The 15,556-nt window shown below is 39.0% G+C and overlaps 1 protein-coding gene across 4 annotated transcripts in view; it reads right to left on the reverse strand.

Annotated features, from left to right (window-relative positions):
- mtss1lb (MTSS I-BAR domain containing 2b) overlaps positions 1–15,556 on the reverse strand; it is a 58,805-nt gene that overhangs the window by 33,095 nt on the left and 10,154 nt on the right. For all 4 annotated transcript variants that reach the window (XM_057335285.1, XM_057335264.1, XM_057335292.1 and 1 more), the window contains exon 3: positions 15,439–15,512. In XM_057335285.1, coding sequence (XP_057191268.1) covers positions 15,439–15,512 — 74 coding nt within the window. The remainder of the gene's footprint in view (positions 1–15,438; positions 15,513–15,556) is intronic.

Genomic DNA, 15,556 nt, shown 5'->3' on the forward strand with positions numbered 1-15,556 from the left:
ACGCCATGGTTGTGTAAATAAACAGCCAAAATGCATAAACAGTTTTATGTTTTTACTTTTATGTGTTTTAGCTGTTCATTAATTTACACAAAAACTGCGTTTTAGGGGGACTGAAAATGCGAACTTTTGAAAGGTGTATTAAAAGCGTTTTTAGATTAAAACAGTACGTGCGGATGTGCGCAAGCACGTAGGGTTTCTTAATAGCGCAACAGCGCCGTCCACTGGCCTGGCATGCATAATACATAGTTTTTATTCATTTTAACGGATCCATGGAAAATGCAGATCGCTTTATAACGCTGCAGTGTGTACGTGAAACTTTCCAAAAACGCAAATTAAAAACTTTTCCGTTTTTTATTGTGTAAACGTACTCTAAGGTTACACCACATAAAAACCTCCACAACCAAGAATGCACTCTTTGCTCTACTGTCGTTTTCCAATTACAACTGTTTTCTTGTTTTGATTGTGATCATAAGAGCATTCCATAAAAAGCTAACTTTCTGATACATATCAGAAATATTTACATATTTACTGAAAATATGTAAAGCAATCTAAAGATTAAGTGGACTGGACTGGAGATCTCACCCAGCCTCTAGGGGAGAAAAGACATCAAAAAGGACGGAACCACATGACGTTTCATGTCCAGCAGCTTATTTCCTGATGACCACAGATAATGTGTGAGGAACAGCACTGAGATGAGATTAGGGGAGGGTGTGTACTGTATGTGTGAGTGGAAGTTTCTGGAGGACAGGATAAGTGATGATGGAAAGAAGAAGGTTAAGGCCCCAAACACTCGTTTAACGTTTAGCGTTTAACCCCTGCTGGTAGATGAAAGTAAACTCACTCTCTTTTGCTCTAAAAGATCTAGTTCCTGCGCAGAATAATACTCAATGTTGTACCATTCTGGAATCAGTGTTGTTGTACTGTTAATGTGTGCATGTGTGTAATGCATAAAGTTACAAACACATGCTTCTTTTAGATCACTGCCTCTCTCTGAACTCTCTCTCCAGCCTGATGGTTTCAATAATAACACTACCATCTGCTAAACTTTGCACTCATACACACACATGTACAGTATGTAAGTAGAGGCAGTGTGTGTCACATTGAAAGAGAAGAATATACACACACAGGCACATAGAGACTTTGCTATTAGCACTTATGTAACACTGCAGTTATCTAATTTACAGTACATTTAAAGGAACAATACGGCATTTTTAGGAGGATCTATTGACAGAAATGCAATATAAAATACAAAACTATTTCTTCAGAGGTGTATAAAGACCTTACGTAATGAACCATAAAGTTTGTAATACCTTAGAATAAGCTGTTTATATCTACATACAGAGCGGGCCTACATACATTGAATTCGCCGCCATGTTTTGTACAGCAGCCCTAAATGGACAAACAACTCTACAACGTGCGTTTCCTCTTCCTCTCCGCTGTGGTATCATGGTGAAACGGATCGCGGGATGATCCGTGATATGTACGGATCGTGCTCTCCGGTGCGGAACGCATGTGACCCCGCAGATTAACTGAAAGTTTATTCATCATTTAGTAAAAGAGTAAAACGCGCTCTCGCTCTCTCTCCAGATTCAGCTCCAGCGCGCTCTCGCTCTCTCTCTCCAGTATCTGGATGAGTACAATATTAAAGCGGTTCCAGATAAACAATGATGCTCAAAACTTCTCCGTCACACAGCTAATATTACAACAACAGCATATCTTGGTATGTTAGTATGTTACTCACATGCTGATCCAAATCAAAGCAACCTCCTCAGAGGTGATTTTTAGACGATCTTTCTCTCCAACATCTCTCTAATGGAAAGTATCTCCATAGATATCTGTGAGTATATCTGCTAAAAGCCTTAGTCCTAACGTGTCTCTGCTGGAAAGTCTTTATAACATTAACACAGGTCCTAGCTCCTGCCTGACTTTTATCCTTCTTTTTAAACTTAAAATCCACAAACCGATTATTTTATGTAATACATAAGACATGGCTCTTTCTACAGTCCTTCTAATGCCCGCAAAATCTCTTCCCTGCGTCAACATGAGAACGACATATTTTTGTACTGTGGTGGCCACCGTCGTGTTTGGACTGAGCGATTCGTGGCAAATCTATAATACAACGCTAGTGGCCGCTGTTAATCAAGAACTGCGCCTTTAAAACATGCACAGACAAAAACTGACTGCACTAGCAAGATGTTACAATTCCCATGACACTGTAACCATAAATACACACACCCAATCATATTATCTCTCTTTGACACACACATCTTTGCACTAGAGGAATGTGTGTCCTCAGATCTAATAACCAATACACAAACAATCTTTATGACTTCCTGTTGTTTTTTATAGCTAAAATCTTATTTCTGTAAACTTACTTAATTGTCCAGATGGACTGAATTTCGTAAGCATTATTAAAACAATTATGTGGTTAACTGCTCTAAATAAACAAAAAAAATGCTTTTGGCAGGAAGCATTTTGGATATTTCAAACAGCATTTATAAAACCTTTTGTTTTAAAAAGATTCCTGAAACCTTTTGTTTGAAAAATGATTCCTCCATAAGAAAGTAAACAATAATAATGTTGTGTGAGGGTAATATGACCTAAAAATGTTATGTGGTAAAATTCAGATTACTACAAAAACAATATCATGTAGTATGACTAAATCAACTTGACTGGTGTTACACCAAATAAATCAATTCTTAAAGTGATAGTTCACCCAAAAATGAAAATTCTGTCATCATTTACTCACCCTCTTGTCATGTCAAACCTGACATGACAAGAGGGTGAGTAAATGATGTATGACCTGTATGACTTTCGTTCTTATCCAGAACACAAAAGAAGATATTTTGAAGAAAGCTGGTAACCGAACGGCAGCGGCATCCATTTACTTCTATTGCATAGACACAAAACCAATGCAAGTCAATGGGTGCCGGCTAACAACATTCTTCAAATGATCTTCTTTTGTGTTCTGCAGAAGAAAGAAAGTCATACAGGTTTGAAATGACAAGAGGGTGAGTAAATGATGACAGAATTTTTGGGTGAACTGTCACTTTAAGGGTCAGATCAAGTAAACATATCCTCAAAATAACAACTGCACACTTTCAGCTTTAAGATTGCAGGGTGAATTGTCTCACCACATAGCAACAAGATTTGAAGGACGAAGCGGTAAAGAGGGTAATAAGAAACTGAATACATATAGAAAGAAGGTCAAACCATTGCTCAAAACTTGGTGCATTTTGTGTCAACTTCACCTCAATTACAGCATAACTGTGTTTCAAGACTTCCCCTCTGTCATTGGTCCAGATTTCCCTTTCTGCACTAGGCGGAGGGGCTCCCTGAGAAAGGCCCTGCTAACAGCAATCCCATCTGGCTGAGCTCCAGCTCTCCTTAGTCTACAGGCTGTGGGAAAAAGTGTCCTGTAGAGCCCTAAAATCATTTCATCAGGGCTGAAAACCCACAGCCCTTGCTGACCTCTCCCGTGTCCAGAGTTTCAAGCATAACAAGACAATGGTGACAAACAAGACAAACACACCAATGGCCAAAAAGGCCATTCACAGAAAACGTCAACAGGGCAAAGTCTGCACCCTATAGTGCTCTCTGTGCACTTCTTGGAGAGACCTGAGAGATTCCCAACAAGCCCTGCAGAGGAGGGGGTGAAGTATTTTAGAAATTTCTAAGTTTGTCTATACAATTTTTTTAAAGACAATGGTTATAATCAGTATATTTTGGCAAATTCTGTTGAATTCCGTCTCGGGCCAAACACAATCTCACCCATTCTCTCTGAGCCTAAAATGTATGCTCTCATACTGCATATACATATATCAAAGATTTCCTCTGTCTACATACAGTACACACACACCTACATGCATCTACAAAACAGCATAAAAAGAGCAAATGCAAGTCAAACAAAGACACGGGCGTACACACAAGGGCATTTAAAGACATTAAACCCTAAATCAGATCATGATTTGCAGAGGAGATTGCCATGCCAACAAACCCAAAGGACCAACAACACAGCTGTGTGAGAAAACAAAAGAAACAAAGTGTTAGAGAGATTGAGAAAGAAAGATCAGTGAATTCAAGGTAAGAGCATGCCAACAAGAAGAGATAAAAATAAATAAATAAACGCAAAAAGGGCACATAAATGCACTTTCTCCACATAAAGGAGCTCCTTCCACTGGGAACAGGCAGAGAACGAGGACAGAATTTAGACTATAATAGTAAAAGATGAGGAAGGTTGTGCGAGCAGAAAATAGGATGACGGTATAGCCACTTCAAATATCCATAAATCTTTCCATGTCGATTCATTCTGGCTCCATTCATGTTCTAATAATCTCATCATGCATTACAGATCTGTGCAATCTATATTCATTCTATGACCCTGTCATCTGGCACTCCCATGGTGCAACACTGCTGATATGGCGTGTGGACTCTGTGGGTTTCATGTCTGCACAGTAGGGCTTGACTTCAGCAGTTTATAGCTTTTCCAGGCATTTACAGGCAATGTTAAAAAAGCCCACGCCCCAAAAAGACATTCTCTCGGGCAGCTTGGAGCAAGATTGGCTACATTGGTGGGTGCCAGACCATATGTAAAGTAAACGTAAAAGGACACACAGGAACTAATTACGCCGTATTAAAGCACATGGATAGAAACACAAAGGATACATAGCACAGGAAGAAACAAAGCTCTGAGATAAAACATAAGAGGCAGTAGAGTAGGGTTTATGAAATGTGGGATGATAGGAGCAGCTGAGCCAGCAGTAGTGTCTGTAGATGTACATCACGGCTGGTTGCTGATACTTAATAACAAGGATTATTCTCAGTCCAGCCCGGCTGACCCTCTGATCACATTCATTCATGCATTTATTATCAGCAGATCCATACAGATGCACGTACATCGGTTGCTTCAGACAGCTTCACTCAAATTCTAGCTTTTATCACAATTAACTATTTTATTTAAAAAATATATCTTAATATTAACCCTTTACTTAACAAAAGATTAACTCTTTGTTTGAACACATTAAAGGGGTCATATAGCTGGCTATGGCTGTCTTTGATATGTTATAAGTTGCCCATGCATGTATTAGACACGTAAAATTGCAAAATTAAAGTGTCGGAACAAAAGATGAATTCTATCTTAAAACGAATGCTCACCCAGACCTGCCTGAAACGCCTCGTGTAACCACACCCCCACAATCTATGCCAGCTCGTGGTATGATTTGACTAAAACCACCCAAGTGTAAACGCACGTAATGTGGGCGTATACCTGTCAGTACAATTGCTTTGGAACCTGATGTTCCAAATATGGTAAGAGGTGTTACATTTACATCACACGCTTGCAGTATTCGACCAATCACTACGCACTGTTAACTGGCCAATCATAGCACACCTCGCTTTTCAGAGCGATGAGGTTTGTAAAAAATCTAGCGTTTCAGAGAGGCGGGGCAAAGAGGAGATACAAACATGCACGGTATGTGGAAAATACAGCGTTTTTGAACCTTAAATTGTGTATACACATTGCATTACATCAACACGCAGAGGTACACGCAAAATTTACAAAAAGAAGCTTGCAAAAGCCACTCGAGAAAAAGCTTTTTAATGCCAGTCTCATCTCTGCTCTCATTCACTATATTCTAGAACTCGTCTCTGTTCCTATCTCATCCTCTTAAGTAGGAAACTAGGCCATCACCACCTCCCTGAGTCAGCCGTTTGTTTTTGAAAATGTGCTACAAAAACAACATTATTGTCTTTAATTAAGCGCATTCACAATGCTCATCCATTTGCTTCTCTTCCTCTCTCTCCAGCTCTCTGTGAGGACACTTCCTTCTGTCACAGGCTCTCTTTGTGCCTGCAGCCAGCAGCACGTACGTGGGAAGCGGCAGAAACTAAACCTCTCTGCCAAGGAAAGTCTCCCATCTTCTTAATGAGAGCAGTGGGTGTATGTGCATGCATGTGTGTGTGAGACAGACATTGTGTTTCGGAGGACGAGAGACACTTCTTCCTCTCTGTTAACCCATCAGTCCTGGTTTAGTTGAATCTGCATTTTAACATGTAGCAGATGCCTTCATCCAAAGCACTTCACAGTGCATTCAAGGTCCATTTGATCTATCATGTGTCTCCCCTGGGAATCAAACCTGTGACCTTGGTGTTGCTAGCACCACACTCTACCAACTGAGGAAAACATATTTCATTTAGGATTGAAGCTGTGCTGCAAACTCAGTCCATGGATAATCAATCAATCCCTTGCATTCCCTGAGCACAGAAGATTTGAAAAACAGTGAAACAGCTTGTGACAACAAACTACTCTGATTGTAGCCTACCATGTTGCTAATCTGCAAACACCATAAACGACTGCAACATTTTTCCCAGTTTCTAAGCAACCCTACAAGCAACAGGGGCACCTCTGTCTCTGTTGCTAAGCAACACTGCAGCGACCGCCCTCTGCCTGCGATGAGATGGCAGGCGGTGGGTACAGAATCTACAGTACTTGGGTTATGTGCCACTGTGCCGCATCCAGTGTTGCAGTTTATCTTGTGACTAACCCTGAGAAAAAACTCTCTACATCCTGTAGTAAATGCCAAGTACCCCCTGAAACACATATGAAGTCATCCACATGGATTAGCCTGTTTTGATGAGCACATACTAACCAATCAGAATGCTAAAAAAAATCAGCAAAACTATGAGGCTGCAAAATTATTCATAACATAGAATAAGGAATAAGTATATTAAATAATATATAATTATTCCTTACACAAAAGGACAGAAATCACAGTTTTTCAATCATTATTTGACATCTCTGTCAGTGTCTGTACAGCTACAGTTTTGAATCCTCTCACGGAGACGGATAGCTGGAGGGCCACACGGACACGTATCTTAATCAGGACTAAAATCTGAAATTCAAATGATTGTTAATATTTTATTAGCAATAACGAAAAAATGAGAACCATACAGCCTCTTTCATATTGCACATACACTGTTTAATAGGTTGTTCCCTGTACCAAGGCAAGAAATGTTCAGTGAAAATCTTAAACAATAAAAAATAAAGGTTTAATTTAACATTTTGGTTTTACTGTCCATTTCTATGAGTAATACACATTTTTTCCCCTTAATATACATTTTGTTCACCTTATAATGCGTGAAAAATCTTTCATCATGTTCTCACTCTCATGTCATTCCAATCCCCCTATGACTTTCTTTTGAAGAACACAACAGATATTTTTTATAACGTTGGTAACAAAACAAAACTGCCACCATGGTCATTGCATGGACACAAAACCACTGAGACATTTCTCAAACATTTTTCTTTTGCGTTCTACAGAAGAAAGAGTAATGTGCAGGTGTTGACATGAGGGTGAATAAATGATGACAGAATTTTTATCAGATTAGTAGGGGTGCGACGAGACACCTATCTCACGAGACGAGACAAGAGACTGGGTTCACGAGAACGAGACAAGATTTTTAGACTTTTTTAAAGAAATCCTCAATGATTAAATATATGGGGGGAAATAGTCTTTTATTCACCTTAACACAAAATGCAAAAAATTTAGGCATTATAATATCAACGTGTACTTTATGAAACAAATTATACTACTATTTTAATGAATTATATTATGCAGTAATAAACAATATGTAAACACTGCAAAATGTTTTGTCACAAACTCAAATGACAGGCAGTAATTGCACAAAGAAGCGAGTTAGCATTTTAGGACTTCCGGTTTTATCGCTCTAAAGTCTATGGATTTTTTTATGAATGGGTTTTTGGTAAATTGCCTGAAATAAGGTCTGTGGCAAACAAAACCTCTAAATATTTTCACGTTTTATTCTTGCCATAAAACACACCAATTATAACCCGCTTGTGATTTTTTAAAGCCTTATTGTGTCTTAAAAAACGGCGGTTGCTAACAAGTTGCTAAAAGCGACTACTTCCTTTGGCGGGGATGTTAGACGTCATCACGCATATAAAGCTCACAAATAATGCAATGTGGGCACAAATCTCTTGAAACGTAGATGCGGATTCATTCACGGAGTAATTTACTTACCAAGGAACACATTTATAAAAAAGTTTGAAAGTTGTCGGAGGCTTGGTGGTGGTGACGTGGATATAGAGCGACCTTAAAGGGATAGTTCATCCAAAAATCAACTTTGTGTGATTTTCTACTCACCCACATGACGTTAAACATGTTTAGAGAACTTCCGGCGTCTTCGGAGCACAAATGAAGATATTTAGGTGACATCCGAGAGCTTTCCAGGCCTCCTCATTGAAACCATGGTGTCAGTTTTTGCCAAGGTCCAGAAAAGTACTAAAGACATTGTTAAATTGGTCCATCCGAGCATAGTGGCTCAATTGAATTTTTTTGAAGCGACCTCAATGTACAGTATGGGGGGAGCGTCAGTGGGGGCGCCGCCATGAAAAGGTTGAGAACCACTGCTTTAAAGGGATAGTTCACCCCAAAAGGAAAATTATGTCATGAATTACTCCAAACCTGTATAAATTTCTTTGTTCGGTTGAACACAAAGAAAGATATTTGGAAGAATGTTTTAGCGACTTCAGTCCTGAGGCACCATTGACTACCATAGTAGGAATAAAAAAGAGCTGTTTGTTTTCCTAAATCCCTCAAAATATCTTAATTTGTGTTCAACAGAACAAAAAACTACACAATAATGTTTCCACCTATGTCAATGATGCCTCAGAAATTGCATTTTTTTGCATTCAGAAGTTGCTTGCTAACATTCTTCCAAATATCTTTCTTTGTGTTCAACCGAACAAAGAAATGTATACAGGTTTGAAGCAACTAGAGGATGAGTAATTTATGTTTCTTGGGTGAACTATCCCTTTAAGAAAAAGACAATGTCAGAAATAAACATAAATAAAAATCTCGATGTTAGGCATCCAAACGTTACCTAATAACTGCTGACAAGGACTGATAAGAAGAAAGAGTCTTTCTATGATGGTGGTCTTTATTTTGGTGGCCTTCAATAATTTCACCTCAAAGACAGGAACAGCTTTCAAACATCCTGCCTTTGATTTACAGTATGTCATGATAATAAGGTGTTAACGTTCTATGTGTAGTTTGGGAGGGTCTGGGAGTGCTGAGCTGTAAAAGTCTCTCAGTGAGAACAGGTGTTCCCATGAGGAGCGTGTCTGTGTGTTTGGGAAGCCATACTGGAAAAGCTGAGTCAGACTCATCATACCAGCAGGGAGTCCTGCACCATCAAACCGCCCTGTAGAATTAAAGACCAGCAGTAATTTTCTTGTGAGCGTGTTGATGGGGAGCATAAAGCCAAGGATGGTTTGTAAGAAGAGATTCTTATCTTTTTAATACTTTTTCTGGCTACAGCTGCTATCAAACGTTCAGCACAATGACATTAAAATGACTTTTTTGGGTGAACTTTTTCTTCTGCAGAACACAAAAGAAGATAATGTTGAAGAATGTTGGTAACTGAACATCGGCGGTACCCATTGACATTGGTTTTCTTTCCATACAATTGAAGTCAATGGGTACCGCCATTGTTCGGTTACCAACAGTTTTCAAAATATATTTTTTATGTTGTGCAGAAAATAGAGAGTCATACAGGTTTGAAATGACAAGACGTTGAGTTTGAAATGATGACTGAATTTTCATTTTTGGGTGAAATAACCTATAACAAAGGAATGGGAAGCAGGTGGATGCATGGAAAAATAAGTGATATATAAATGATATACATTAAAACATTCTTCTTCTAACCTAGCATACAGTCTGTAGTGGTAAACAACAGTACACTCAAAGACAGATCTGTGTGCTTAAATCAGAAATAGAAGTGCAAAGGACACTGAGAATGTTACTTTGACTGTGTTTGCTTACATGCTTGTGTGAATAGTAACACCCTGCTGCCTTCACCAACTGTACGTCAAACATCTGGGGAAATACTAACCCCCACCCAGACTGATCCTCCAAATAGCACGTCGGTTGCTGAGCTGGGAGACATTTTTCCCGTTCCTCGTGACTATGAGGGGAAGCCATCTTGCCCCCCGGTGCATGAATCAGATTTATGATGTTCATTATGCTCGCTACTATTCGGCTCATGCAAGCAGTGCAGTAAAACGCGCCGGGCGAGCCCTCTGCGCACACATCTGCAGTCCGCCATCTTTTTACGAGCGCCCCTGTGCCAGGCTTCCAAAACAGACTGCGATCTGTCAGCATACTCTCTCGCCACAACCAAGAGAGAACAGAATGGGAAAGAGAGTCTCTGTGTGAGAGACTGAGCGAGAGAGCGAGAGACTAAGAGGGAGCTGAAGAGGACGAGCCAAAGCACTTTTTGTTTTGATTCTGGCTCATGAATTAGGGTTTTCACACACACAGCCAGACTCCCTCCTCTGTATCCATCCATACAGAACAAGATTATTATCTAGGCCTCCTGACACAGTGTTCTTTCCCCCTGCCACTTATTATACACATGTGAAAAGGGCAAACTTGGCTAAAGCCTTGATTTCGCTTAAAGGGATAATTCACCTAAAAATGAAAATTCTGTCATGAATTACTCAGTAGTTGTTCCAAACCTGCATAAATTTCATTGTTTTGGTTGAACACAGAGAAATATATTTAGACGAATGCTTGTAACCAAACAATTCTTGGACCCCATTGACTATCATAGTCAAAAGTTTCCCAGAATTGCATTCTTCAAAATATCTTCTTTTGTGTTCAACAGAACAAAAAATTATAAAGTAATTTTTCCTGCTATGGTAGTCTATGGGGCCCAAGAACTGCATTCTTCCAAATATATTTTTCTGTGTTCATCAGAACAAAGAAATGCATACAGATTTGAAACAACTTGAAGGTGAGTAAATGATGACAGAATTTTTATTTTTGGGAGAACTAAACCCTATAAATATCCCTATATCCCTAAGGAGCCAGAGAACATAATCTCAAGTAATTCTATAGCCCTGCCAATATGAGAACACAGACAGATGTGCTGGTGATGAAGAACGCTGTAGCTACACCAGCTCGACACGAGAGGAAGAGCGTGAGGGTGAGGAGCAGTAAAAGGACACTAAATGAGAAGCAGATTCTAGGTAGTTACTGACAGGAAGCATCAGTTTCCTTCCCCAGTATAGTGACAGACCCCCATAGAGAGGATGAAGACCTGGAGTGCGTTTGTGTGTGTGTGGTTGTGATTGCTTCCGTTTCGTTACAATTCATTACCGTCCCCTCCATTGCTTCGTGGCAGTTGTGCTGTTGTGATTGGGAGGGGGTCTCCTAAACATAAACTGTACCAGGCAACATGACTAAGTGCTCTGGAGTTAATTTTGACTCTTGAATGGATAAAAGAAAAGGATAGCTAAGCAAAATGTCTATTTATACAAGGGTTGGCAAAAATATTACAAACACCCATTGTTATAAGGGTTAATATTATTTGTGTTGAGGTTATCTTTTGTTACTACAGTATATATTGTCCAGGTCGCACGCCAAAACAAGTTTGGACAAGTTGTGCCAGACTAAATTGTGTTCAGCAGTGGTACAAGAAATTGGTAAAATAGGCGACCTGTCAGATTTTCAGATTGCGGGAGCATCTGTAACCATAACAGCCTGAGCCAAACTCTCCAGAATTATGAGAAAAGTGAGAAACCGGTTCCCTGCTTCAACCTCTCACTAAAGCATCTGGAAGATGTTCTGATAGACAAATGATACAACAATCCACTGGAGACTATTCAAACAGTTTATACATCTATTGCAAGGTCTATTGCACAAAGCCCAGGACAACATTTTTAGGTGTCCCTAAAACAGCACAACAGCACGTCTTGAACCTTCTAAAAATGGACGCAGTGTTTACACTATATATATGACCTTAACTCTGATATACTGCACTCTAACCATGGTCTCATATATTACCATTTCATATTCTCTCTAACGTCTAACATCAACACATTTCGCTTTTTTCTCTGTGTCCAGCAGCCCTGTGGTCCACCACTCCACACTGTTTGATCCATTGACTATATCTGTTTGCCTCTCTCTCGTCTTTGATGTTGCTCCAGGGCATGTCTGTGAGGTGTTTTGAAACCTTGGCAGCTGCCCTCCCTTTGGCATTGAACAATTTTATCAGGTCAGGTCACATGATCACTGAGCGTAAGCTGACCCCCAGAGTGTCCTCAGCTGAGCTCAACCTCCAGTTTATCTCTTTATTGGCTTTGATGGTACTGAATTGTTTTCATGTTATTCTGAAAGGTAAAACTAGAAAGCTTTGTCATACAACAACTACAATCTTAGTCTACGCTGACCCAAAGGTCAGAGAGTAAACACTCTCTGTAAGTCGCTTTGGATAAAAGCGTCTGCTAAATGACTAAATGTAAATGTGTGCTATGACCCATCTATGTCTAAATCAGGTATGACTCAGTTTGACCCCAAGGCTTGCATATCAAATCTGTACGACTAAGATAAGATGAATGTCACAAAACAGGACACAAAATAAGACTAATTCTATAAATGAAAAAGGTACCAATATAATAAGTAAAAAACACACTCATATATGAAATGCATTACACTCTTGCTTAAAAGGTTCTTCAAAGCGATGCCATAGAAGATCCATTTTGGTTCCACAAAGAACCATTCAGTCAAAGGTTCTTTAAAGAACCATCTCTTTATTACTTTTTATAATCTGAAGAACCTTTTTTCGCCACAAAGAACCTCTTGTGAAACAAAAAGGTTCTTCAGATATTAAAGTTTCTTTATGGAACCAAAACGTTCTTCTATGGCATCGAAGAACCTTTTGAAGCACCTTTTTTTAAGAGTGAATCTGAGAAAGAGTCTTCATATCTTTAAGATATTTTCGCTTTTAAGGTTTTAAAATAAGATTACACCAAGAGACGTTGAGATGCCCAAGGCAACTGCAAGCTATGTGTTTGTCTTTAAAGCGTAACTTCAAGAAATCCAATAGATGGTCATTAAGAAGTACTGAATGGTCATCACAATCAAAGAAATACAGTAAAAAGTACATTCCAGAACATGGTAATAAGGCATGGCAGAATAGTAAATAATAATATCAAAAGATCTCTACATAACATCATAGTATATATAGAATATAAACCAGATGGAGTGAATAGTAATAGACCTTTTTTTATTAAGTGTTCCCAATCTCTCTTCAACCTTAATTCTCTTTGTAGCCCAACAGTCTCCATGTAAAACAGCCCCCTATGGGTCACATGGGGTGGGGGTCGGATGCAATCCTAGCTGCTTTTACAAGACATACAGGAAGCTACCAGCTCCATCAGCTCATTAAAATCACAACATGCCCCCACACACAAAAACACAGATCATCATCCTCCATCAAGCGCACTCTTTACCTTAGGCATCCCGCTAGACGAGATAAATTCTTAACCTCAGACAAAAGAAAAAGAGCCCAATACAATAATTGAATATAAACTGGTAGAGCTTGGTCTTGGTAACGTCAAGGTCACAGGTTCAGTTGCGAAAACATTTACTCAAATGAACTTGCTTTGAATAAAGGCGACAGCTAAATAAATGAATATAAACAACAAAGCTGGTGGTTTTCACTAGCTATGTTTACATGGACACATCAGATTGAATTTATTCAAATTTTGCAATCTGAATGTAGTGATTACATGAAAGGTAAATGAAGAAATCTGATTGATGTGCGTGTTTACATGACAGGCTTCAAATCCGATATAATCTGCTGACATGCGCACACTGCACAAGTGTTCACCTAAATACCCACTAAAACTGTGTTAAAGCACATGTTGTATATATTTTATTTTACAAACGGCATGAAAAAAATGTACAGTTTATAAAGGCACAGATGTATTTATTTCAAGTCACAGACACCAGCATAATAATGTACAATTCATAAATGCAAAATAATGAATCAGAATGAAAAATCAATGAAGCAAGGTCGTTACAGCGAATTACCATGGTAAAACCAGTAAATCCTTCCAAAGCACATGTAAGTAAAAGATAAATAAAATAAATTCGGCAGCCTATTATTTATGAAATTTTATGATTAGATATGAAATGTATCATGTTTTAAAAAGAAACGGAGAAATTGCAGTTAAAAACTCACTCCAGGGAAACCGTTAGGACATTTTAAATGCATAAAAAACATTAATATGTCCATTTAGAGATGACAAACATATGGAAATTTGTACCACTTTGTCAGATTTATGGTTTTTGGTTTCTTTAGCAACAGCTGCTCCATTCCGCACATCATACGCCTTTACGTCTGTACGACCCAGCGTCGTCAGTGCACATGCGCACAACTTCCTACTTCAATTTTGAATCTGATCAAGTTTTTACAAACGGCATAAACCCCCATTACAATCCGACTGACATTTCAATCGGTTTGGGCATTTTTAATCTGATTGACGTGTTTATATGGAGCATTTTCCTTCGGATTGGACTTTTAATCGGATTACATTGGTCCATGTAAAAGTAGCTACTGTTTATCTTTTATTATTCAGATTCTTTGTTGGATCTTGGCTCTGTCAAGTAATGACTAATGAGCTATATCAAAACACCCACAAATCCTCTCTACAGCTATGAGCCATGTCTTTGTTCTATTTTTAATCCATTGTTGTCAATTCATCAAATCATCAGCCTATTTCTGCCACTGTACCACTCAGTGAGGTTTTTTGTTGTTGAGTGAACTCAATTATGAAATATTTTTCTAATAAAATCCCACCAAGACAATCATAAAAGATTGATAGATCACTATAAGTATTACAAGAGCAACCAGGCTCACGCAGAATGTGCCCCTTGATCTTCACAAATTTCTGTCATTTGCAGTTCTGCACACACCCCCATATGACATATTTTGACTCATGTGATAATGCATTCGCCCGCCAATAAGACTTTCAGATCTGTCTGACACATTTTACCATGTGTAAAGCCATTCGACAGAATCCCACAGATTTTCCAAAATCTGTGCAGAAAAATTCATCAGATTATGTCTGGACCTGGTAATATCTGACAAGAGACAATTGTCATATACACAAACTAACACAACCTCAACATTCATAACTATTTTACTAGGTGGCTAATATGTATAAACTCGTACGGTCTCACTTTTTAGTAAGATTTTAGTAAGGGTTGCATTCGCGCCAGTGACGTTAGGTTTAGGATTGGGTTGGGAAGAGGCTTCAATATTGCTTTTTCCTAATAATCGTACATTTTTGTATGACACAAAATCATACGAATTAGCCACCTCGTAAAATAGTTACAAATTTCCTAACAGATCAGGCTGCATTAACATAGAGGCATCACATTTGCTTTGCCAAATGAGGGCATTCAATTCAGAGGGACTGTAACTGTAATCCTCAATTTTGGATGCCCAGGGTATCTCTCCCGGTCCAGTTTCCTGCAGTGCATATAACCGCATACTGGGAGATACACATCCTCGCGTGCGACGGAAAGCACACACACTCACAGCAACACCCACACAAGCATTGCCTACCTCTTGTGTTGGTTGCCATATCTGCCACCTTCTGAAAAGCATCCAGGAAGGCCACAGTTGCCAGCACAGTGGTCCTGAAAAGCACAAAACCAACGTGATAAATTCGATGGCACTGTCT

The sequence above is a fragment of the Triplophysa rosa genome, linkage group LG1 (genome assembly GCF_024868665.1).
Source record: "Triplophysa rosa linkage group LG1, Trosa_1v2, whole genome shotgun sequence".
Taxonomy (NCBI): Eukaryota; Metazoa; Chordata; class Actinopteri; order Cypriniformes; family Nemacheilidae; genus Triplophysa; species Triplophysa rosa.